The sequence below is a fragment of the Leuresthes tenuis genome, unplaced genomic scaffold (assembly GCF_036924035.1).
Source record: "Leuresthes tenuis unplaced genomic scaffold, fLeuTen1.0.hap1 SCAF_3, whole genome shotgun sequence".
In the NCBI taxonomy this organism is placed as follows: Eukaryota; Metazoa; Chordata; class Actinopteri; order Atheriniformes; family Atherinopsidae; genus Leuresthes; species Leuresthes tenuis.
In genome coordinates this window covers 8,689,108-8,714,285 of record NW_027325357.1, presented here as the reverse complement: position 1 = coordinate 8,714,285, position 25,178 = coordinate 8,689,108, and the positions used below count along the sequence as shown (strand labels likewise).

Genomic DNA, 25,178 nt, shown 5'->3' with positions numbered 1-25,178 from the left:
GGAGGAAGCCAGAGCACCTGGAGAGAACATGCAAACTCCACATAGAAAGGCCCCAGCTGGGATTTGAACCAGGAACCCTCTTGCTGTGAGGCAACGTGCCAACCACACCACCATGACGCCCAAAAGCAAATAATCCCTCTGACAAACAAACAAAAAAAAACCCTTGTGAACAACCAAGCCAAGTTGCCAGGTCATTTTAATGTTATCTTATTTGGAAAGCATGAATTAGCACAATGTCTATGTTCAATACTTTATCTATTTTCTTTTTTCTATTTCTTTTCTATTCTGTGCACAAGATATCTATATTGTTTATGTTTCTATTTGTAGTATTTTCTGTTTTTACAAATGCAAAAACTACTGACTTTTGGGTCACACAGAAATGATCAACATTATCAACCAAAAATGACAGCCCTACTGAGGGACAGTTTGGGGTGGTAGATGCATTACCTTTTAAATGACAGATGGATATTTGACCCCAGGATCAAACAGCTTTTTTTCGTTCCTTTTCAACAGTTGTGTTAATTTTCTTTTGGAGTTGGTTGTTTAACATACAAATGGAAGCTATTTGACTTAGTCTGAACAAATGAATACCGAGCTATGGGTGGGAGACAAGATACATTGGGCGGAAAAAAATCTTTGAGTAGGCGATGGATGTTATATATCAGCGCAGTCCCCTGTGTGTATTTGTTTGAAATGTATGCTTGTTTGCATGTATATTTGGTTTACGGAAAAACAGGCAAAACGGTGGTCACACACAACTGTGAAGTATTCTAAATTTGCTTTGCATTCAACATGTACCACATCTAATAGGACTCAAAAAATCCAAAAGTCTCTTGTTTGTTTTCAGTTAATGAAAAATGCCTGTTTTTGTTTAGTTTAGATTTTTTCAAGAGCTGGAGCTGTACATTTAAACTAATCATAGTCTGAATGGATTAATTGTTTGATATGGAGAGGGTGTGCACAAACTGTGTCAAGGCCTCTCAGCTGCTGATGTTGGTGGACACACCAAATCAAACTGAGAGAAGAGGGCCTTTTTTCATTTGTCCATATCTAAACCTACATCAGCCCAAAAAAAACTTTACAACATGCACCAAAAGTAGTTCACCCTCAATCACAAGTAAATGTACAGTAATATTTTTCTGTCATAAAATCAAAGAAATAAAGATTTCTTAAAAGCAGAAAATGTCTATTTGCTTATGGCTGTAACCACATCCGTTTCTTCCACAAAATTTGCATGGCAGTTTCTTCAAATGACATTTGACCTTTTCCTTGGCGCTGGAACAACATTTTCATAGTTGAACAGCAGTTAGCAAAAATACTATCAGGATGAATGCCAAATACAAAGCCAACCCAGAAAAAGTTCCAAAGTGATCTTGAAATGAGTAATAGTTGTACAGGTGTTCCTACTGTAAACAAGCATCAATGACCCACTTGAGTTGTCTTAGCAATGTCAATAACACTGTTTAGTTCAACTCAGTGTAATCTTTGAGTGTCTAGTTATATTTTCAGTGAGTTATCATATTTCATTGTGATCATGATAACTCTTCCAATGGTGAAAGGAAGCTGGATATGTAATTAAAAAATGTGAACTAACAGCTAATTTTACAGCCTATCTGTGGCATCGCATGAGGCACATCTCCCAGGAAAAATAAAATACATGCTTTAGACTGAATGATGTCAATTTAATTCAGTTTCATGCAGTTTAACCTAAATCGTGCAGCATTATTTGATGACTTCCTCTGGAAAACACAGAGATGAGTATTGACAGTGACAGAGAGAGAAGCACCTGTAACATCGCTCTCCAAGCTCCATTTCCTGATTATCGGCCAGGCAGCATGTCAAAGCATGACAGAGCTTGTAAAGCAGTTGGTGCTGCAAAGGCATGCCTAATCCTGCAAATATTAAAAAACTAGCTGATTTGGAATCAAGAAATGAAATGCCATGTCATGGTTGAATTGTAGAGGTGTTAAAGCTTGTGGTAATCCTATAATATATCCTATAAAATAATCCTAAAGGAAACGAAGTGGCTTACTCAGTGCACGTACAGTTAAGTTGAGCGACACCTACAGCTCAACTTGGCCAGTTAATTGGACAGCTCTTCTTTGTTCCAGTATACCTGCATGGGATACCTAATCCACTAAATATCAACGTTGTTGACAAACTACAGAAGAAGGCAATAGTGACAGATATTAAAAGCCAAAATGACAGCAATATCAGGAAGAAGGAACACGAGAAACTCAAAAATGCTAAGGGCTAAACAAGGAAGTTGGAAAGATGTGGGATGTGAAGGCAACAGTGATGTCAATAGTAATCTGAGCACCCAAATTGTCATTGTCCTTTGTGTTGCCTGTGTCAGTGTTAATCATTTGTTCAGTCTAATGTTACTTAGTTAGTTGATATTTTCCACAGCACATCAGTAGAACAACTGGACAAATGCAAATTTGACCTCGGTTACCTCTGTTGAGAATGTATTTAAAGTTTCATCCGTAAATAATCCCACTTTGTTTCATCCAAAACGTTAACTAATATTTAACTGCTGGATGTCACTTTGCATGCCACCAAGCAAAGGACTGTGTCAGCAAAGCCAATGTAGCACAAGTGAAGCAATGTGTGGTGTGATGTGGATTTTGAACACAGATAACTAGTCTTCCATTCAAAAAATAGAAAATAGCAGTTTTCATCGGATCAGATCCGAGGATGTGGTTAAGTAAATTACCGAAACAACCCATTGTCCTCCACAAGTTCGACATTTCTTTGCATGCAGGTTGTGCCTTCCTCAACACAACAAAAATGACGTAGTCTTATATTTAATATCTTATTCAATTTTCAATTCAGTTTATTTATTTAGTACCAAATCACAACAAATGTCATCTCAAGGCACTTCAACAATATAGTCCAATTCAAGCCAATTATAGTCCTATACATTGTAACAAAATCCAATTAATTAAATTCAAAAGTAGTCTAATTCATACATACAAAGTCAGTTAAAAAAAATTCCTAGCTAAGGAAACCAACAGATTGCACCGAAACTTCTCTTCGGTCCAATCTCCCGTCCTGAGCGTGCAGGGGGTGACTGTGAAGAGAAACGACTCTCTTTTAACTGGAAGAAACCTCTGGCAGAACCAGATTCAGGAAGGATGGCCATCCGCCTCAATCAGCTGGGGTTTGAGAAGACAGAAAAGAGAGGACAACAAACATCATAACACCATTCAAAGGATACCTGCTAAGACAGGGAAACACAAACGAATGACAACAATAATGCCAAATGTACATAATATCATATGAGGACATAAAAGGGTGGAAAAGAAAGTAAAGTGATGAAAGGTGCATTATGGGAGGCCCCCCAGCAGTCTAGGCCCATGGCAGCTTAACTATGGGATGTTTCAGGGTTACATGAGCCATCCCTAACTATAAGCTTTATCAAAAAGGAAATTGTTTTATTACTATTGCTGCTTTAGACTGTCACTCTTTCTAATCCTCATGAGCTCTTGATGCGCTGAGCGTCTTTTACAATGCCTGCAGAGCTCCCCACCCAGACAAATAAAATCTCTAATCTAATCATCTTGATGCTTACGAGCAGAATATCCTCTATTAACCAGATGGTGCTTAAAAACACACGATTGCTTCCGGTCTCCAACTCCGACTGTATAGTTTCTTGTTATTTATTGCACAACTAAATCAACATCATGTTTTAAACACTTTCTTTTTTAGATCAAAAAGCTGATACTGTGGAGCAAAATCACATGTCACTGCTCCGTCATGATGTATATTGTAAGCATACAGCATGGCAGTGGGTGATGTGATGTGATGTGTGTGTGTGTGTGTGTGTGTGCGCGTGTGTGCGTGTGTGTGTGTGTGTGTGTGTGCGTGCGTGCGTGTGTATGTGTCTGGGGGAAAGACTGATAGATATTTTTAGATTCAACTTCTCTCAAAGACTTGCAGAAACAAACTGAGCTGTAAGTTCACATCAAAATCATGTTTCCATCTGATGTGAAATGTTGCAAATTTATCTTAATAACATTTTTAAACACAAGTTGTAACCTAGTTGTAAGTATTTGTTAATGTGAAGTAAAGGCATTCTACAGTATGAGTTCAAGTGTATATTTTTTCAAATAAGACACCTGTGTTCTTTCAATTCCTTTACTTGAACACTCCTGAAGCCCTGACACTACAGATCTGTTTGACTTGACAGAAATGATAGGCAGTTATCAAACAAAACTATTGACTCAAGTGCCATGAGAGATGGAAGATACGATAGGAGGTTTGCACAGTTCATGCTGGGACAAAAGTCAATATTTGCCTTCAGTTACCCTGTCACTCTGTCTGCACAAGCCCCATTCAAATGAGTACCTCAGCACACCCGCAGGCACACACACGGTCTTGAAAAAACTATGATACAGTGTACCTGTTTTACTGTAAGGCCATCTGCCTCCCGCAGTTTGATAGTTATCTACTGTTATAACTACAAGGCTGAAGCATGATCCAAGTTAAGTCTAGTGGAATAAAAAAAACCTGAAAGATACAGTAAACCCTAAAGGATTTCACGAACATGAACATTATAACGTTATATAACATGTAACATTATAACTCATAACACTATGAGCTATAAAAGACAGAAGTTTTCTCTTGACTATTTGTGACACATGATAGCTCACCAGTTAAATTTACAGAGATCATGAGTAATCACTAAACAAACTGATTCATTTTAATATTTGCACAAGCTATAACTTTACTGCTATCACTTCTGTGGAAATAATTATTGTTCTTCTGAATTGTGTCAGCCTGACAAACGTAGAATATGATACTGTTTGGACTAAACATAAGCAACTAATGAAAATCCTGTCTGTACATTTAGCTATCCAAAACCAAGCTCAAGATGTCATTCATATATCTTTTCTTTTGTGCATCTCTTCATGGATTATTATGTATCAGACTATTAAAGATCTTCAGCCTGTATTTTTGTTGAGTAATGTTTTATTTTATCACTGAACAAAGATTTACCTCATGATTAGGAGCAGATTAACATTACAGAAATGTATAGGCCTGTCTGTCAGTGAACTGGTTTCATCCATAGAGGAAGATCCCTACTTATCATCTTTAGTGCCACCATTAAATTTCACTCATGGCTCGAAGTAAAATGCCATGAAGTAACTAATGCATTTACCATAAATTGTACCTCTGGATCTGAAAAGGGGAGCCAATCAGAAGTGCCTTCAAGCTGTGGTTTATCTAATGGCCAGTAGTGGTTGCTGCTGTTGTGGTTGCAAAAGAGGTCCGTTTGCATTCAAATATATGAGAAAATTACCCTACTTCTAACTTCACAGAAAGTCACACAAACGTGTTGTAGGTCTCATTTACAGTCGCGGGCATATTTGCATTATTGGTATGCAGCTAATGGAACAACATTAGGACAGTTACTAACATGTTTAGTCATGGAAGTGTACAGCTACACTACAACAGACAGCACTACTGAAATCAACCAGAAAGTGTCATACCAAAACAAACGGTTTCAGAGGACAACCATAAATAAGTGAAATTACAGTTAAGGCCTTTGCACACCAAGTCTGTATTTTTCATTCAGTATTGTTGCTAAAAAAAAACCATAATGTTAGGTCAACCATATTTAAACATTGATTACAAAGTTTCCATCCTTATTTTAAGTTCCAGAACAGGTTAGAACTGCTCGGTGCAACTGTACACACAGACGATATTATTCAAGATGGCATTTGACAAACTGATTCACTTTGCTTCCCAACACAAAGCACTTTATGATGTAACATGTAAATAATACAGGGATGTATATCTGCAACAAGCCAGAGGAAGAGGGCAGGAGTGCACATGGAGCCGGCAGGTAGAAAATGTGGAAACCAGCTCAGTTCACTCATTCAGCTCATCTCTCCTTGTTCTTGGCACACCTTGGCACTTCTCAAAATCAGATGGACAAAGTATTTTCTTTTTCTGTTCTAAGAAGTGAAAGGACCACGAAATCATCATCACTGCATTTTGCCTCGTACAGCAAATTTATGTTACAGATAGATTGATAAAATGTACAAACTTTCTGTGTGTAACGATTTATTTGTGGGATGACCAATTTAAAAAAAAAGCTCATCTGAAAAATACAGACTTGGTGTACAAAGGCCTAGAGGAACTTTTGTCAAGGCATTGGCGCAGGCAGATGAGCGTTCATCGATTCTGTCTTCATCTGTGTCCTGCACGGCCACTAAGAATCATTTTATCTGATCACGCGATCCCGTACCAGGTTTCATCACACAGCTGCAGTTCTCATTTCTTGGTGTTACCACATTTATTGCTGCTAGATGTTTTCAAGTTGTACTTTTGTCACTCGCTCCTGAAATTACTTAATGTTGGTCTGATGTTAAATTTGAGAAAGAAGCGTTTATCACTGGATTTCTGCAGGCTAATATTCTTTCACTGGTGTGCAAAAAAGATCAAATAAAGTAAAATCACAGACAAACAGAGTTTTGAGTATCTGCAGATAAATGCAATGCAAAAACATTCATGTAACTGCTCAGTTGGGGTCCGTCTTACATGGAGCATAACACCATGTTCCATATAAACAGAAGAACTCAGTGGAGGTCATAAAAAAGTGAAAATTGAACATGAACTAGTTTGTGTGGGGACTGAGAACCTAGTTAAGAGTTTCAAATGGAGAGCTTTGAACATGAACTTGTTAAGTTTTATTCTATGTGAACTGAACTTTGAACCCATCCTTGTGAACTTGAACAACACTGCTTGTAATCCAGCTTCAAGAATGCCAAAAAAATTTGTCACGGCTAGCCAGCTATCAAGCCTGAACGATAGCCTGAGCCTAAACCTCAGCATATTAACATGGCAGCTAATTGTTAGTCTCCTGCTTAAATCACTCAAGATGTATTTGTTGGAACTCAGAAATCATCGTAAAGAGATTTATGAAAAGTAATGCAGCCATTATTTGCTATGCTGTATCAGCTATACTTATATATGGCCAGATATGCCTCTGCATTATCCATGGGAAGCTCATCTTTTGGACAAAATAAAAACTTCAAATTAATCTTGATACGAAAGCTGAGAGAGGACTTACCTGCAATTGTTTATTTCAGTGCCGTTATCTTGAGATCAGAAGTTGATTATTATGTTATTGAGATATCAAAGCTTGTTTTTGCATGACAGCACGTTCATTTATCTCATTCTTACGAGAACTTGCCCTTTAGTTTTCTCAAGGTTATGACATATAATAAACCTGTAACATAAGAAAATAAGCTTTCGGATTCTCTACACCACTATATGATTTTGGTGAGCTCAAAAATAAGTAGCTCCTGTGCCAACACCTAAATTCTTTGTTTATTATTGCAGCCATGCCAGTTGGGTTGGATCTCTAGCATTAAATCAAGCCATGCGTGGTTAATCCTTTTTGCACTGAGCACTGAACTGCATCAAACAGCCTCTGTTATACTTCAGTCAGCAGCTGTCCTGCAAGCGATCCCACTGTTTGCAGTGACAGGAAAACAAACTTTACTTTGCTAAAGTAGCAATATATATAAAACTGTTGTTACTACAAAACCAGCTTTGTGATCTTCAGTTGATGAGTAAATTCAATCGTTATCTTGGAATAATTTTTTTGAAAAAGTTTCAAGTTTGGCTTCTCTCTCCTTCCATTTTTCCATCCCAGAAGGAGACAATACAACAGGAGTACAGATACAATAAAAATTGACTGGAACAGTAAAAAACAGATCGTAGCAGCACTAACACAGTTCTTTGAGGCTCAGTTGCGCTTCTGGGTAAATTATAACGAAAGCATTCTCAGTTCAAAGCAGTTCTATCATTAGCTAACACATACACACTAACTAAAACTAAATATAAAGGAGCTTATGTCTAAGGTGTGTAAGAATCTTTCACATCCTGTTTTGCAGAGATCTGATCATGAATCAAGTTACAGAGCAAACTGAGACATGGAAAGAAGATGACACTAGAATAAAAGGTGTTACAATCCACCCAGAGAGGGATAATTCAGTCAACAGCTGTGAAAAATTCAAAAAGCATGAATTTAGATTCAACATGACATTTTGCTCCATGTACATCTGAAGCTGTCATCTTGCTGGCAGGACTGCAGGAAAATTCATGTTTGAATCTTTAAATTTGTTCTTCGACTATGAATATCTCTAACATCAGCAGTGAAGCAGCTGTTGGAAATTCAGTCTTGACTTATGTGAAAGACTCACCAACCTCCTGAGTAAAAACTAAAAGTGCAGATCTTGATTCTGATTTTTTTTTTTTTAATTACATTGCTGCGGTATGAATCGCTGATAAACATATGTTAATGTTATTGATAGATAGAAAAAGTAGAATAACATAGAAATCATCCAACAAACATTCAGAAAGCTGAAGTGCCACAGAAAGAAAAATAGTTGAAATCTTTAGAGATCGCCATGAATGGATTCGGGTGTTATTTTTTTTGCTTGGCAACAACTTAACTGCTGAGTACACACAGTGTCGTTGGGTGCTTAACACAACTCTGTCAGCAGTAGCATGTCCAGGGTTAAACTACTTGTTGTTAAAAAGCACTGTAATCCTCCTCCTCCACTGGAACATTATAGTCATATATGCCCATATATAGCCTGAACGATGATAAGAGAGATGTTGGAGTTGTTCCTGTAGCTCGGTCTTGTTGTTTTTGTCAAATTTAAATAAAGGCAGAAACTTTCATCACATGGGGTTTTCAGGAGATTAAGTACATTTGAACACAGCTTCATCGTAAACAGCATTTTTACAATTACGTTATGGTGTCTGAGCCTGTGTAATACCTAAAGTAACAAAAGAAATCTATTAAAGAAAATCTCAATATGTTACATGGCTTCTTCAAAAAAGACAACTTAGTCATTGTTTCAGTGTTAATTTAATCATACAAATGCTGAATTATAGATACAGGGAAAAAAAAGCTTTATTTGACAATTTCTCTTCAGATAAATGTGCTATCTTAGGACGATGTAAACTTTCATCTCATCCACTCACCATGCCACCCATCTCATGTCCATACATAGTCACAAACTATAAAACTTAAGAATGAATCCAGCAATATTTAGACTTCCTCGACATGTTTCTCTCACACTTGACCAGCTATCACACAAAGGAAGCACACACACTCACACAAGCACACAAAACCTGCTGAGACTAAAAGAGGCATTAAAGAACAGTGTATACTGTTTGGGAGGAGGACTCTCAGATGACTCTCGGTACAAAAACAACAGAGCTGCAACACAAGGTGCTGGTGAATTTTACAAATTAGCTAGCACTGTGACGGTAGCAACAAACTCATGCAACGGATGACATTCAAATGTTCCGTATGATCATTTGGGGAGTTTCGTAAATTTTAAGACATGACAATCGATCGTGTTTGAATATCTCCTCAGAAAAAAAGAAAAAAACATGGTACAACTAATGTGGAGTTCTATCAACATTTTTTTCTTTCCTTTTTATTTTAAGCCAAAAATACATGAAAATCACAGACATAATGAACATAGCAAGGCTGAAAGAAAACTTCAGGTTTAACAGCAGACAATCTCATTCATATGATCTAAATAACAGGAAAATTCATCTTCATCTTTAACATCAGACAGCTTCATGTTGAAAAGTTGCAACCAACCAAATCAACAGATTTTCTTTTCTTTTTTGAAAATGCTGGTGTCACAATCCACAAAAAGCCAAAAATCGCTTCTTTTTTTCTTTTCAGAGGTGGTCGACAGCATAGTGCAAATAGTCAACAAAACAGCAGTGCTAATAATGCTGATGCAAACAGTTAAATCTCATACTTTAACGATCCTGCCAGGCCCAAACCACAATTTATCACCTTTTTTTTTTCTTTTTTTTCTTTTTTAAACAAAGGTACTCAGCCTGTCAAGTTTGAGTTGGTAATCGGATTTTTAGCACCACCTACTGGCTGCATATGGGACATTTTGAATCTGCAGTGCACAAATAGACAGCAAATAAATAACATCAGGGTACTTGTTGATTCGGTTCAGTTCCAAACGGTGCAGAATCACTCAAAAATACTTCTGAGGTACACGTCTATTAAAGCTCTCTCAACAATGATGCGTTTGTGTCAAGTCATCCTTTACCCAAGTAGTATACACCATTTCATGTCAGTTAAATCAAAGTGAAACCATTAACATACATGCCCACATAACAGGCATACACGCAGACACATTTATATTTAATACACATACTGTAGACATGGACTCAGAAACTACATTCACTCACCAGGCAAAATAGATTTAGATGGCTTTTTCAACCCCTCGTCACACCTCACTTGCTCAAACTCACTTGCATCCTTTCTAAGCTTCAACACCTATTTATTTGAGAAAACCCACCCTAAAAAAAACTCACCTTGTCCCACGCAGTCTGAATCAGGGCTCTGCAGACTGTTGCTGTGGGACAGCACTGATTAGTGTCTTGGCTCTCTGAATTTTTATCTTTGGGAGAAACGGGGTTCCTACACAAACATTTTAAATATTTTCTTTGCAAAGCTTGCCCTGGACATAAGAAACTCCTCTTATGTGAAAGTCGTGGACAGGAACGGTGGAATGCTTAGTGTTGGTTCGTGACTAAGTTTTAGTGTTGCATCTGGCGGTTTTATGTTGTTTACTGTGTCTTTACCCCTAAAAGCAGAAAAAAAATAGATAAAAATCAAATCATAAATACATAATTCTTTAATATCTTTGTTTGGTAAAAGCAAATAGGTTAATATGTGTTTTCTGAACTGGCACAGCAACCTGGGCTCAAAGCCCACTCATGGGATTGTGGTCCTTTGGCTACCCAAATGGCCCTCAATGCACTGTTTTATGGGCTAGATGACCCACACTCTTGATCTCCAAAAGAAAAAGGGGCAACTTATGCCTGGAAAACAAATGGGTAGAGTCAATGAAGGAATAACTGCCCAGTTTGAGTGTTGAGGTTTGAAAAAACAGCAGATATTGATGCCTGAACTCAAGAGAGCCAAAAATGTTCAATTATGTTTATGATCAAATGTCCGATTTGTTATTCATAATTCAAATGCAATTTAATCTGATCTGAAAACAAAAAGACCAAATGAAGAAAATCAAACCAATTGTTGAAGCTGAAGTTAGTTATTAGCTTAATTCCAACTCCAGTCCCTCAGTCTGATGACAAAACAGAAGCAAAAAAATGGACACCTACGTCAAAGTCAGACAGAAATGGTGATAAAAACTGGAATTAATGGACATATATTCTATGTTTGACTTGGCCATATGATCCATTTTCATCTAGTGGCATGTCCTACCAATGTTTGTACTAAAAAAAAATGAATTTCATGACTTTTGCTGGAGAAAACAGGCACTGTCAAAGAAAGAACCCACAGGTTCTTATGAAAATGTGGATCACTTTGCTTTAAAATTGTGAAACAGGCCTTTGGCATTGGCTGAGAACAACATCTCTGAGTATCCCTGTAGTTTGTTGTCCAAGGAATGAAAAACTAAAAAGATGTGAAGCTGTGAATCTTTACCATCGCCAATCACCCGACCCACAAATGAAGGCAACTTAAGGGCAAAGATCACTCCAACATGTTAAACCATGTTCTTTCATGACCACACACACAATGGAATCCATCTTTAAAGAACAGCCTAAAGCAAGTCAGATTTGTAGCCATGATGTAAGGCTATCATGTGAAGGACTGACAAACAATAAAAAAAAAATAATAATTAAAAAAAAATCAAACTCAGGCCCAAAATGATCTATGACCATTGCTCATTTCTGAACTACTGTCAGTCATTTTCAAAATATTCCAGATCCGTGTAGGAACCCCAAAAAGAGAAAGTCTTCAGCTGCCCATGGGAATACCAAATTAGATGTAGATTGTTTAGGGTGATTTTCCCTTTAATTAGGTGTGTTTGACAGTGGAAATAAAAAATAGTCATGTGTATCTGCCTTTACAGGTTTATAGCACTCTTTAAATGAAGCATTCACACATGCGATCCGGGTGTTGACCTCAGGTGCGAAGTGTCGCCGTAGCAGATGCGACTTATCACCTTTCTGTCGTTTGTGTTTCTGTGGAAAGGACCAATGAGTCAGTATAAAACAACTGTTCCTTCCCCCTCCAACTCCTCTGCATTTAAGGACGCCCAGGGTGTTAAGCTCATCAATCACCACGGGAGTGAGGGGGTCTTTGTCATTCTAGCTCTGTCCAAATGGATAGGGACCATGAATACCCTGGAAAAAATGAGAGAAAGGGTTTTACTTTTTCGTCTGAGGGTCCATTACAACACAAAACTCATGTGACGACCTCTAAGAAGTGATGTATGCTTCGGAGCCACTATAAAGTCTGCTATTACCTCCAGTTTTAGGGCCGTTACAAGGTCTTTAGCATTTATTAGGAAACCACTTAGTCAAAGTCGTTTTGAATAATTCCCTCTCTTAAATGCAAGCTGGCTAACCAAGTCAAATGGTTCTCAACAGTCCTGTTCAGCCACCCACGGCGAGCCTGTGACTTCAAACTACGAACAAAGGTTCATCCACAATGTGATACCTCTGTATAATCTAATAATGATGCAGCTGCATATTCAATCGAGTAAGTGAGACTCAAAGCTGACGGGCAGCTTCAATCAACAGAAACGACTAACTTTGTTTCATAAAGCAGTGCGTTCACAGAAAATTAGCAACAAGCTGAATGCCTGTAATACTTACAGAAGACAAAAACTGGGTCATTCAACTGTAAAATAATTACACATTATAAAACGCAAGCGATGACTCATCAATAAACAAGTAGTGTTAAGTGGGATCATGACTTAGGTGGTAACTGGAGATCAGACTGTGCAGTCAAAATGACTCCAACATAAAGAGTTTATAGTTTCTGTACTGAGAGATCTTTCAGTTACAAGAAAGTTTTATCACAACACTTTCCACTCTGAAAGTCTCCAAACAGATGTCAGACTGCAAAGAAGTTTCGCAGTGCTTAGGGTGAGGCTCCAATACAGCAATACCCACAGGAAAAGTCATTTAGCGTCATCCTGGACTCGGTTTGATAAGAGATGAGGATGATGACCAGGTTTTAAAGAATACATTTGGGTTATTAGTGTGTGTGAACTCCCATCAGGACGTACCATTCTGCTCCTCTGCCAAAAATATCCAGATATACACAAGATATATATTGATATAGCATTCAACACTTAAATTCAATAACATTTAAAAGCTCAACAGTTTGGGACAAACTATGCAACTGAAGCAGCAATACATGCAACGCTTTCAGAGCAGCATTTTCTTTTGCAACAGGCACATTAATGAGTTTGCCCATTCTTTTTATTTGTGTGACTTTTTGGGCTTCATAAAGGAGCACCAGAGAAGTTTGTGAACATTAAAAGTAAGTGCTTCTGACTCAGTGAAGAACACTGACTTTTGCTGTGCACATTCCTGGGCCTGAAACCACCCTGGAGGGCTTGGGGGCTCAGAGCCAAAGAGAAAGTAAAACTGCCAAATCATCTGGTGCTACTGTGAAACTTTGTCCTGCGGCTGCAAATAACACATCTCATTACAAATAGAAGGTTTCAGTGTTGCAGGGCTTATCGTCACGAGCCAGAGAATAAACTTAGAACCAGTTCCATCTGTTTCAACTGCCAAAGCTCTGGCTCCAGCACCAAAAAAAAAAAAAAAAAAACGGTGCTACCAAGTCTTTGCTGGGCCAGAGCAAAGAACTGCTTACGTCAGATCATCTCAACCCCCGTGTTTAAACATCCGAGGCCAGTGTTGCCTCCAGTCTTCTTACTTCATGGATGTGAAGCTGAAGCAGTAATGGAGGAAGATGAACTTAGTGTTCCCATCATTTCCTCGGGCCTGCTGAAGCTGAAGCTTTAAACTTAGCCCTTTTCACATATCAGTTGCAGCTTTTTGGTGAAAACAAAATTATTTGTCTTTCTGGAGCCACGTAAACATCCTCTCTGGCTGCAGAAAACCAAATCAATTCTTGGCTAGAACCCACTTAGAACTGGCTCCAGCACCAAGTCTGAACCAGCGCTGGAATGACTTTGGTCTAAAAGAGGTAACAACGTGGCTCTTAAACCTTTTAAACCAGACATCTTTTAAACTCAGATACAGATATCCTATTCCAGATCCAGCAGATGGATCCAGAGCACTCCTAATGTCAGACCATTTTGACCGACCTGCCCCACACTATGAGGTTTCTACAACAGAAAAAGCACTTGATAAACTTAAATCTAGTCTTAAATCTATTTATACATACCTGGCCATAAGTCACCATGGAAAGATTGGTTTGGAGACCATTTGACGCTCTATTTACAGCATTATGAGACAGTCCATTCTGATCTTGCTGGATTGGCTCTTGTGTGCGTTCCCACGCTCCACCGGGATCTCTGAAACCGTTGTCAGTGGCATCATGCTTGTTCTTCTGTGGCGAGGCAAAGGGGTTGAAGTCTCCCTGCACATTGCGCTGGGGTTGCGTGTTAAATTCTGTCTCGAAGGAGGAAAGCTGCTGAGTCACGCCAAGGAGGCCTCCAACTTCCACACTAAGAATCACCCAGATTACATCTGCAGAAAACAGGAACATGCACAAACATGGAATCACTCCATATGACTGAGCAATGTACAGATCTTCTGGGTCTTTTATTTTCCATTGTAATAACATTTTTTGTTTAGATGGCAAAGGAAGTAATGCAAGGGTATCACCCTGGACTCAAGAAAATTGCAGCAAAGACAAGTGAACATGTCAGTACAAAATGAAAACAAAAGTTAGTTGCAGCCTAATGAGCTGAGTTATAACTGAAGCCATGCCGTTCTCCTACCTCCGTAAAATAATCCAGTGGCTGTACACATCCTCCACTGGCCCTGGTACATGCCTGGATTTGTGGGACTTCGCATCTGCACACTCACATCTGAGATTTCCTGTGGGTCTAGAGACTTCACCATAACGGTGTTTACATGCCCAAACTGATCCCCTCCGATGTACTTAAGACAAACCCCCGGCGGCCACGACTCTGCACCTACAATTTACACAAATGAATTCAGTCAAAAGGAAAATAAATACAGAAATCATTACCTCTGTGACTTTTTCCTGAGTTAAAAATGATACTTAACTACGCATAAAAGGGTAAATGCACTGGCATGCACCTGTGTTTTGTATCCTCCAGGTTTTTGTGAACGGCGTATCTGGAGGGACAGACTCTCCTTCCCCAATTGTCACATCTTCAACAAATGACATGGATGGCGTGTTGATGTTGGGGCTTTCGCAGTCATAATATGCACCAATAGCAGCCTGCAGGTTCCTGCTCCAACACAGAACAAAAACAATGTTATCAAGGGTCAACATTAACCAAGTAACATCTACAGAACAGTCTGTCAACACTTTGCACTTGGAAAGACTTTTGCTTTGTAACTTTGTTTCACAATGTTAATAATAGTAATACTTAGCACGTCAGGAGGCTTGAACACTTGTTTCACCTCCAAAAGAGATGAGACAGATGTCACAATAATCAAAACTACTAGGGCTTGAAAAGGTACTGCAGCTCACTTCTGCTACTCATCAGATACTGAACGAGAAATATCCACCCTAAAATGGATTTCAACAGGCCAGCATTATTAGCACTAATCGATCTGTTAAAGCGCAGGCATTCAGTCATTTGACACTTTTACAATTACGCTCCTAATGACTTCATTCAGACATAACCACAACAGTGATGGAAGCAGCGGTCTGGGATATTAGCCATTTGCGTGAGATTGGATAATACTTCAAGAGAATCATCGTTCCAATGCCCTTCGAGTCCTTTTTGGACAAGATGTCATGTCGACAAGTCATGCTAGCGTGTCAAAACACTGAATTTTGCACTTGGCACACTGCAGTGTAATAATGCCTTTCATTAAAACACTGCTGTCTGGTAAATATCCACGTGTCAAGGTCCACATCTCCAGTTTGAAGTAAATACTTACATATCTAGACTCCAGGTTGAGCAAGGGACAATACTGACTTAACACTGACCATCTTGACACCAACTGCTACACAGTCAGAAAAGACTCAGCGCATCTGTTTTAACAGACAAAGCATAACTATCGTAATCAACAGCGATATACTGATCATCCAGCTAATCAAATGATAAGCTGACTATTATTTGATACTACTTGATGAAAAAAAACTAGGCTGTAAACAAACAGAAAAACGAATGCAGACATATTTAAAGTGCTAACAGCATTGTCAGTGAGACTGCTGCGAGATCATTTTCTAATTACATGAAGACATTTACAACCCCCAGTTCCAAACGAGTTGGGACGGTGTGTAAAATATTGATAAAAACAGAATCCAAGGCACCACCGATGCTGAAAAGTATGTACCTGTGTTAGAGCAACACATGCTCCCGTCCAGACTATCTCAGGGAAGGCCTTGCATATTTCAGCAAGACAAGGTTAAACCGCACACTGCTTCCATTACAACATGTTGCTGCCATCAAACTCAACATGAGCCCATATTGTTCATGAAATAGTAAAATATCTTACTTTCAATGTTGGTTATGTTTTCTATTTTCCATTGTGTATAAAATGTTAGTTTGTTGTTTGCAAGTCATTGCATTCTGGTTTTTATTTATTCATATTTTAAACAGCGTCCTAACTTTTTTGGAAATGGCACTGTAAAGATCAGCCACAACATTAAAACTGCTCCTCATCTTATTCAAATCTAATATTCTGCTGGGAGTACATGCATTGTGTCATTCACATGGATGTTACTTTGACATTTGCTACCAACCTAAACATTTCTGCAGACTAATTACAGTCCACTCATTCAGCAACAGCACACCAGCAAAAACTGCTTAGGAAGGGCTCTAAAATCATGCCCTATAAACTGTAAAAATAACTTTGAACCCAGACCAAAAGCTATTTGGATACCAATATGATGGGATATGATGGCATTTGTGGGAAACAAGCAGAGTCCACTACATACCCACCCTGCCATCCACAAGTCTGAAAGACTCCAGGACACCCCCAGATGTTGTACACCCACATCCTGACTGATGAAGGCATGAAGAGGACCTGCTCAATATCAGTGAAGCTGTCACGACTGATCGGTGTAGGTGTTCACTTGATTTTAATAGTTAGAATAACACATTTTAGAATATACAGACATAAAACAAACAAAGAACTCCAATTGGCCACTGTAACACATATAATGGTAAAAACTACCTGATAACGATGCTAATTTGTTTGTGATGAATGATGTGACAAACCTGAAAATTAAATTATAGTGAGACATAATTCATCCGGATCGAGGTGATTATAAATGTTGTAAATTCTTTGTTAGAAACCCCCCCCCCCCCCAAAAAAAAAACGACCTCCGACATCTGTCGCTTGATGACATCATATTTTCGTAATATGACTCCAAACGGAGGACGTGTAAATTCTGCTATTTGGTCGGATTTTACCATCAAGCCACCAGAGCCACTGATTGCAGAACAATTAAATGGGAGAATTCAGCTGAGCGGGGACACGGAGACGGTTTGATCAAGCCCACTTGTTGTCGATAGATCACGACTGGTTACGTCATCACACCTACGTGCGGCGGCTGGCGCTGCCTTGAGTTGTGGCTTCCCGAAGAGCTCACTTAAAACTGGCTCCTCACGCTATTATGTAACATAGCAGTCACAATCAAAGCCACCGAAAGCTCGTTGTGTGTGAATTAGCATGCTAGCTCATTAGCCTGCTTGCTCAATGTTTATGTACCCTTTTCACCTTATTGCAATTCCTGGTCGAAGCAAACTTTAGATTTCACTTCCGTTTGCCACTGATCGCCCAGTAAGAGTTAACTGCCATTTCCCGTAAAGGGACGAATAAATTATCCATACAGCTACGACCATCATTAACTAAGCACCATGTGTAGCTCCCGGTAGTTCTTTAAAAAATATTTCAACATACGCTAACTGGCAAATTGTGCAGCAAGATTAGCGTCATGTTGCTGGTCGACAACAGGCCCCCCCTATCCCCGCGCTCACCAGTTGGTCATGTCCAGGAAGAAGGCGCAGCCGGCTGGGTTAAGCTGGAAGCCCAGTAGCCTCTGAAACTCCGATATTAGGACGTCCTTGTCCGTGGTGCCCATGCAGCTGAACTTCTGCATGAGCTCCGCGTCCACGTCCATGTCCGTGCCGTCCATGGGTGGCGGGTGTCCCGTGGCAGAGACGGGTGGTGTGGGGGTCCTCTCTCAGTTCAGTCCGAGGCCTTGTCCAGCCATAACAACCAGCTCAACAACAACAACCGTCAGTGCGCATGGCACGACCAGGGGGACGATGTTTGACGTTGCAACAGCGAGAGCGTCACATTCAACGTCATCTGTTGCTATTTGTGGCCACATTTTCATTGGTTTATCAATGAAATTCATGTTGTTCATTTTTCCGCTCGGTACTTCCAAATTAACTTGATTGATATAGTATATTTTAAACCCGATAAATAACAGTCAAACAATCAAGTTTCAAGCGTGTTTTGATGTGGGTTGATCCACATTATTTTTTACGAAACTTAAAACAATGACCTAACATTGAGCTCCATCTTAAGAAAATGTAGTCTATGCTGATGGATGTGTTTATCTTTTTTTATTTATATGAAAATAAATATTAATTGTGATTTGGTGCCAACATCACATTTAAAAAGTTTCTTTAAGGTTATGCTTATCATTGTTTTTGTTTTTTTGTTTTATACCAATTCCTGTATTACGAGGAGTACATTTTTTCAAGGAGTCAGATCTGGACTGCAGGCAGTCAGTTTAGCAACCTGGGTGTTTTTCCTGAAGAGCTATTTTTGTCAAGACAAGTCCTTCAGTGACATAGACAACATCTGCAGGAAATGTTGTTGCAGACTCTGTATATCAAACAGTGTTAGTGGAAGTAAAAGTTTGACATCCTCCCAGATTTTTTTCTAATTACATTTGAATATCTAGTGTTTGATAGTGGTTATGAATATCTTTGAGGTTGCAATATACCTCAGTAACTTACACTTACACTTAGCTTGAGTATAATATTAGCAGAAATCATAAAGCTGATACCAATTATACTAAATGATTAGAAACTAAATAATTAGAACTTATTTAAGTTTTTTTCTTCTTTGGAGCAATGTAAAATTATGGTTATGGCTCTGACTCGACTCAACATTTTGTGATGAAATCACAAGTTTCTTTGTAATACTGCAAACAGGAATTTCTTCATGATTGGTACCAAATCCCAACATTCTTGATGTTGATTTTGTTAATTTCTTCTGATACTTGCAGTAGTGGTCTGAATCATCATATTACTACTGATCATTGAGTTTTGAGGGACTTATTTTTGAGTAATTCTATTCTAAATTCTATTCAATTCTATTCTGGGTCTGGATAGTGTAGTGGTAAGATTGCCACCTTTCATGTGGGTGACAAGGATCCAAATCTCCTTCATGAAAGGTACTACCTCCAGTAGGGGTCTTCAGGCAAGACCCCTTCCCCTGACTGCCTACTAATGTAAGTTGCTTCGGATAAAAGCATCAGCTAAATGCATAAACATAAACTTATGATTCCTTTCAGTAAGAAATTAAGGACATAATTGAGAAATTAGTGAGCAAAAAGCTTAATTTTATTTATCATAAAGAATTAATTTCACTTTAACCAGAAACTGTATTAAAATGATGTGTATATGACATGGTAATATATCAATATTTCAACAAAATATATGATATTGTGTGGCAGTGCAACGTAATCGCTGATTAAGAATATTTATGTTACTATTATTGTTGTTTTCAACAGAACTAACTATAAAACCAACGTTTATTTTTAATCAACAGCTTCTCCTGTAATAGCTGAACTATCGAGTTTGACTGAGACAAAAATGGATTCAAACAAACGGAACCTTTGCCTCCTTTCAGTTACTTCTTGGCCAGGCGGAACTAATGACGGCTCGGCTCAATTTCTGGTCGGGGCAGTTATAGGCTGCACAGGAATCGCGCTCTCTTCAGAGCTTGCTTCAAATCATGCCTAAGTAAGTCCAGAGACATTTGTTCAGTTTATTAATGCTTGATAGTTAATTCCCTTTGTTCATCCAGATTAGTATTTGTAAATGTGTCGTCTGTGACGTCCGGTGGTAAGAAAATGTCTGAAATGTTTTACTCGTCGCCGATTTTTATATAAAATGCTTTGCGCTTTGTCTGGGATGCGTCTATTTGCTGCAGGTACCATCGGTGAAAGCGTTTACTAGCATAGATTAGCACGTAAAATATCCATATTAAAATCGTGTTAAACAGTTTTGTAGGCCAGAGTTTATTAAGTTAACCCAACGAGACAGCGGTTACATTTTTGACTAAACAACTTCACCTCAAACCCGTTTGTTAGTTTGTTCTTGAGTTTTCGGGCATTTTATCCCATTTCACTACATGACACTAATAACTGACATAACTGGCAAAATATTCGTCATGCAGTTGTTACTTTTGAAAAGTTTTGATAGTTAATTTAGCTGTTGTCGTCTATGGGTTTAGATTGAGATTTTACTTTTTTTAAATTTATGTTTTAAACAAGATTTTACTCTGTGAAGAGACAAGGTTTTTATTTTTGGACTCTGTTTAAATCCTGCACACAATCCCCAAATAACTTAGTAGCAACTCAAATGCTTTCTTCGAGGAACCTTTTTCAGTATGTCTTGTGACTTTTGTAATTTCTCACTCAACTACACCAGCTGGTTCAGGAACTGTTTGTGTGAATTAAGAATAATATTATGAATAATGCAGCTGCGGATTTATGCGTGTTAAGCCCAGCCGTTTTTAAAAAATCTTTTTAAATCTCAACATCACACAGGTTTTACTGCGACTACTGTGATACCTACCTTACACATGACTCGGTAAGTTGTTTCGTGTCCACTGAACTTGTGGAAAATCTTTATAGAATACGTAAATAATCTTTTCCGCCCCTCTTGAATATAAATGATTTAATTCTGTTTTCTCTCCAAGCCATCGGTGAGGAAGACTCACTGCAGCGGCCGAAAACACAAAGAAAATGTGAAGGATTACTACCAGAAATGGATGGAGGAGCAGGCTCAGAGCCTGATCGACAAAACAAGTGAGTAAAAAGAATTGTATTAGGTGTTCGCATTTTGAAGACTCTGGTTTCAGAGAGTCTGCATAATACATGCGACTGTAGTTTGAAGTATGATTCAGAATTTCTACAGATGCTTTTTGAAAAAGGAGAAAAAGCTGGTTCTTTGTGTGAACATACATTTAAGATGTGTTTGCTACATCAAAAGTTTCATAAAAGGCAAAAACTGCCAAAAGCAGGCATTAAAAACTTTATACATGTATTTACATGTAATCTGGAGCGGCGGCTGAACCAGCGGAGGGATTTGCATACAACATGGAGGACAACAGTCCTCCATCAATGATTTTGTGCCTGGACACACAAATCTGATCCAATCACTTGTTGTCTCAAAGATCTGATTTGACTTACAAACCTGATTAGCCTACACTCCAACCATAACATCAGTGTCTTGTTTAGAGAGTGAAAACCATGCAAGATTTTGTTTGTGTGCCTGTTCAAGCCATTTTAAATCCTGTTCAGGCTCTCAAAGCCTTTTAGGGTTCAGCTGACGTTTGCAGCACTCTCAACTTAAATGTGAAACTGACCTCTCCTGACCTCTACTTTAGGAGTAGCCTGGTTAGACGTACACATTAAAAAGCCTGCTTCATATGCCACACAGAGCGGGCTGGTGCGCTTATGTGAGATATTGAAGCGCTGTGCACATCGGCTTATTCTGGCCCCCTCAGAGATTATATATCCCACTAATCAGACATATGATTCAAACCTAACGTACATTTTGTTCCACTCTGAAGGCATGCAATGTTTCACAGAAGAAATTCCTCTTTGCAACATAAACATAGTTGGCTAAACAATGTTTTGTCTCATTAGAAATTCCATTAATTTTACATCCCAAAGCAGCATCATTTTCTCACTAATTTTAATCTGTAAAAAAAAAAAAAAAAGGCAATGACGGATACAGACGGGCACGGTTCTGTACCTAATTCTTGCTCTAAAACAAATATTTGAGTGTGAATGTTGCCTCTTTTCTCCCAACAGCCGCTGCGTTTCAGCAGGGAAAGATTCCTCCCACACCGTTCCCCGGTGGCCCTCCCCCAGGTGAGTCCATCATCTCTCAGCTCTGTTTAATTTGATTAACCAACCATAACGAGGACACCGGATTTCTATTGTTAAACTTGTACTCACGTGGCAATCAGCATATTTCTCTTCTTAAATAACACGCCAGTAGTAATTGTGAAGCTTTATATTTCTGCTGGAAATAACATCTTGGTCAAATATAAAAATTTATTTGTTATTATATTTGGTATCATCTTTTTGTTTGACTCTATTGAAAGTCGATGCTCATTAACACATTAAAACTGAGTGACATGTGCGTTTTTGTTTTTTTTTTTGTTTGTTTTTTTAAGGTCTTATGTCTGAATGCGTTGAGTTGTCGTAGTGTAGCGTCATTTGCTGCAATACCTCTGAGTCTCATAGTCCACAGCAGTAATTGCACACTAACATTTGTTTTAATACAGCTGGTCCTCCTCGACCAGGCATGCTGCCAACACCTCCCATGGGGGGTCCACCTATGATGCCCATGATGGGGCCTCCACCACATGGGATGATGCCCGGCGGGCCTGGTAAGAGTCACCAGTCTTTGAAGATTTTTGTATCTCACATGCACACATCTGATTACTGACACAGTGTAGTTTTGTTTGTTAGCAGAATTTGACGCGCTGCAGTTCTGTTTGCTCTCTTCTAATAATGTTTGCTCGTATCGTAATAGACTTGTTTTGAAATCGCTCAATAAACGAATGACAGTTTTGATAGTTAAGTCTTTTGAAAAAGCTACACGATCTGCTGTTTTTTGTTGCTCAAACAGTGAAGATCTGCAGCTTTTCTTCATTTTGATTTAATACAATGTTTCAATTCAGTTGTAGCTCATAGTGTGATGATAAAAGGTTAATTTCCAAACCTGCAGCAGTAGTTAAATGCACCGCCTGCTCTTTCGGTCATAAAAAAGCTTCATATCACTGTCACATGTAGGAGGCATGAGGCCGCCGATGGGAGGACCCATGCAGATGATGCCAGGACCGCCACACATGATGCGTCATCCTCGTCCGATGATGATGCCAGTCAGGCCGGGCATGGTGCGACCAGACAGATAAGGCTGATTGGACTTTTTGCGCTCTTTGTTGCCATGAACACATCCTGTCCAGTTGAAGACCCATTTGGATTTTTCAGTGTGACTTTTTTAAATGTCCATTCAACTTTTATTATAAGCCCCTGATTGTAATTATGTCATTTCTGGATACTTAGTTTAGTTTCTGGTATTTATTTCCAATCACTTCATTTGAGCTAATTTCTTTTATCAAAACCCTCAACTTTTTATCATTAGGATTAGAAAACCTCGTCACTCAGGCGTGCTGTTCAGGCCACACATTGAGAAACCGTTTTACTTGACAATATTTGTTGCGGTTTTTTTTCGTTCTTTGTTTTAGGTTTGAAATGTTTTTGTATATCAATTGCATTGGTTCAGGAAATAAAGCAATGCTTTCAAACAAGTTTATGTGTGCTTCATATTGATGTTTGATAGACAGTACCACAGCATCTCTGGTCAAACTGAAGCCCTTCAACCAACTTTTGAACGATTTTAAAGTCACAAATGCAGAGTGAGGATGAATTTAATCTTGTTCATACATGTCCTCATCTTTTTGAACAGGCTTTTACAATTTTTCTTTGATTTGATAGAGAATCTGAAGTTGATGCCATATAGTTTAGTTGCTTGCTCAGGTTGTTTAATGGCCCTGAATTCAAACTTCAGGATAGTTTTTCTACACTTTGGCCGTAGAATCTGCCTCTAAAATCATACCTCGGCCTATATCTTCTCCTCACAACCGAATAATAAACATCTGTCCACTGCAAGTTTAAAAAAACAAATAAAAAAAAACGACATCCTCATTATCGATATGACTTATAAACCTGCTGTGTATATAACTGTAAAATAAGAACTGGTGTATTTAGAATTATAATAGTCTCTCCTCTTTAGATAAATTAGACAGTATTAGCAAAATCAGCTTTTGTCACAAATCAATCTTATTAAAGATTGATTTGTCCCGGGGGGACAAACCGGTCAACAATGTAACTGGAGAGCGCTTCCATCCCAGCATCCCGTATAGCATGACGCAGCTTCACATTCTCTATATTCCCAAGAAAATGGGAAATATGTGCAAACACCGATGGAAATGCAGTATATAAGGCGAGAACTGTCTTTGTACAATTCTAACAAGCTTGAAAGTAAATATTTGACCACTTTTATTCTTCAACACAGCCTGAACCCTCTTAGATGAGCTTTCTTGTCATTTCTTTAAGTGGTCTTCAGGAATAATGAAGGACATTTCAAAGCTCTTCTTTGGATGTTGGCTGCCTTTTGTTCTGTTCTCTGTCAGAAAGACCTGTTGCCACTGATTTTCAGTCCACTTCTTTTGTCATCTGGCATACCTCAGCCTTTCCTCCCTGTTTCCCTTCCTTTTTTCCTGTTTCTTGAATAAATTCTGTTCATCTGCTGTAGATAATGTTTTAGGCCTGACACTTCTTCTGTTGTCTCCTCAGTTTTCTTACTAATTTTCTGACAGCCGTTTGGGAATTGCCTTTTTTCATGCAAAAATACGTTTTATTTCCTATCAAACTGTGACATCTTTGTTAATTTTCGTTGCAATCAAAGAAATACAAACAATTTAGTTGTCTTTGCGACAGGCTGTTGTTAACAAAGTGCCTAAAGATATTCTTTAAAATTGGCTATTTGCAAAGTTGTCTTGTTATGTGTAGACACAACACTATTTTATCCCTTGAGTTAGGTGTCTTTTATGCTTGAATGATTCATATGTCAGCATGACTTCATATCCAAAAAAACCCACACATTCCTCTGAAACTGGTCTGGTACAAGAACAGGACTTCAAAAAGTAGATAAAAAGCAGCCAATGTCCAAAGAAGAAAGCCTGGAGAAATATTCCTCAAGACCTTTTAAATGATTACAGGGAAGTCTGGCTCCTTGGAAGGAAAATGTAAAGAAATGAGGGGAAGTTGTAGACTTTTACACAGTCTTGTACCCCTGTGGCATAAGATGATCAGCAGTTCCTACTGCAGCTGGGTTGGAGAG

At 38.6% G+C, this 25,178-nt stretch overlaps 2 protein-coding genes across 2 annotated transcripts; one reads left to right on the top strand and one right to left on the bottom strand.

Moving 5' to 3' along the window:
• Positions 1-8,874: 8,874 nt before the first annotated feature.
• ilrun (inflammation and lipid regulator with UBA-like and NBR1-like domains) lies at positions 8,875-18,281 on the bottom strand. Its single transcript, XM_072381667.1, has 5 exons — positions 17,991-18,281; positions 15,127-15,281; positions 14,802-14,999; positions 14,243-14,547; positions 8,875-12,219 (listed from the first exon to the last, which is right to left on the bottom strand). The coding sequence occupies exons 1-5, from the start codon at positions 18,146-18,148 to the stop codon at positions 12,184-12,186; spliced, it is 852 nt and encodes a 283-aa protein (XP_072237768.1). The 5' UTR covers positions 18,149-18,281; the 3' UTR covers positions 8,875-12,183.
• Positions 18,282-19,893: 1,612 nt separating this feature from the next.
• On the top strand, positions 19,894-23,584 carry snrpc (small nuclear ribonucleoprotein polypeptide C). The gene is made up of 6 exons (XM_072381666.1): positions 19,894-19,994; positions 20,804-20,846; positions 20,956-21,064; positions 22,076-22,135; positions 22,555-22,659; positions 23,066-23,584. Exons 1-6 carry the CDS (start codon positions 19,987-19,989, stop codon positions 23,185-23,187), a joined length of 447 nt encoding a protein of 148 aa, XP_072237767.1. The 5' UTR covers positions 19,894-19,986; the 3' UTR covers positions 23,188-23,584.
• The last annotated feature ends 1,594 nt before the right edge of the window (positions 23,585-25,178 follow it).

What these genes read in the sequence shown, in the direction of transcription:
- ilrun (XM_072381667.1), bottom strand. Translation starts at nt 18,148, where the DNA reads ATGGACGGCACGGACATGGACGTGGACGCGGAGCTCATGCAGAAGTTC. An exon ending in CTGGAGGATACAAAACACAG is followed by an intron (nt 15,000 to 15,126) that starts GTGCATGCCAGT and finishes TGTAAATTGTAG; the next exon opens with GTGCAGAGTCGTGGCCGCCG. An exon ending in CCATGGTGACTTATGGCCAG is followed by an intron (nt 12,220 to 14,242) that starts GTATGTATAAAT and finishes CATTTTTTCCAG; the next exon opens with GGTATTCATGGTCCCTATCC.
- snrpc (XM_072381666.1), top strand. An exon ending in GAGCCTGATCGACAAAACAA is followed by an intron (nt 21,065 to 22,075) that starts GTGAGTAAAAAG and finishes TTCTCCCAACAG; the next exon opens with CCGCTGCGTTTCAGCAGGGA. An exon ending in CCCCGGTGGCCCTCCCCCAG is followed by an intron (nt 22,136 to 22,554) that starts GTGAGTCCATCA and finishes GTTTTAATACAG; the next exon opens with CTGGTCCTCCTCGACCAGGC.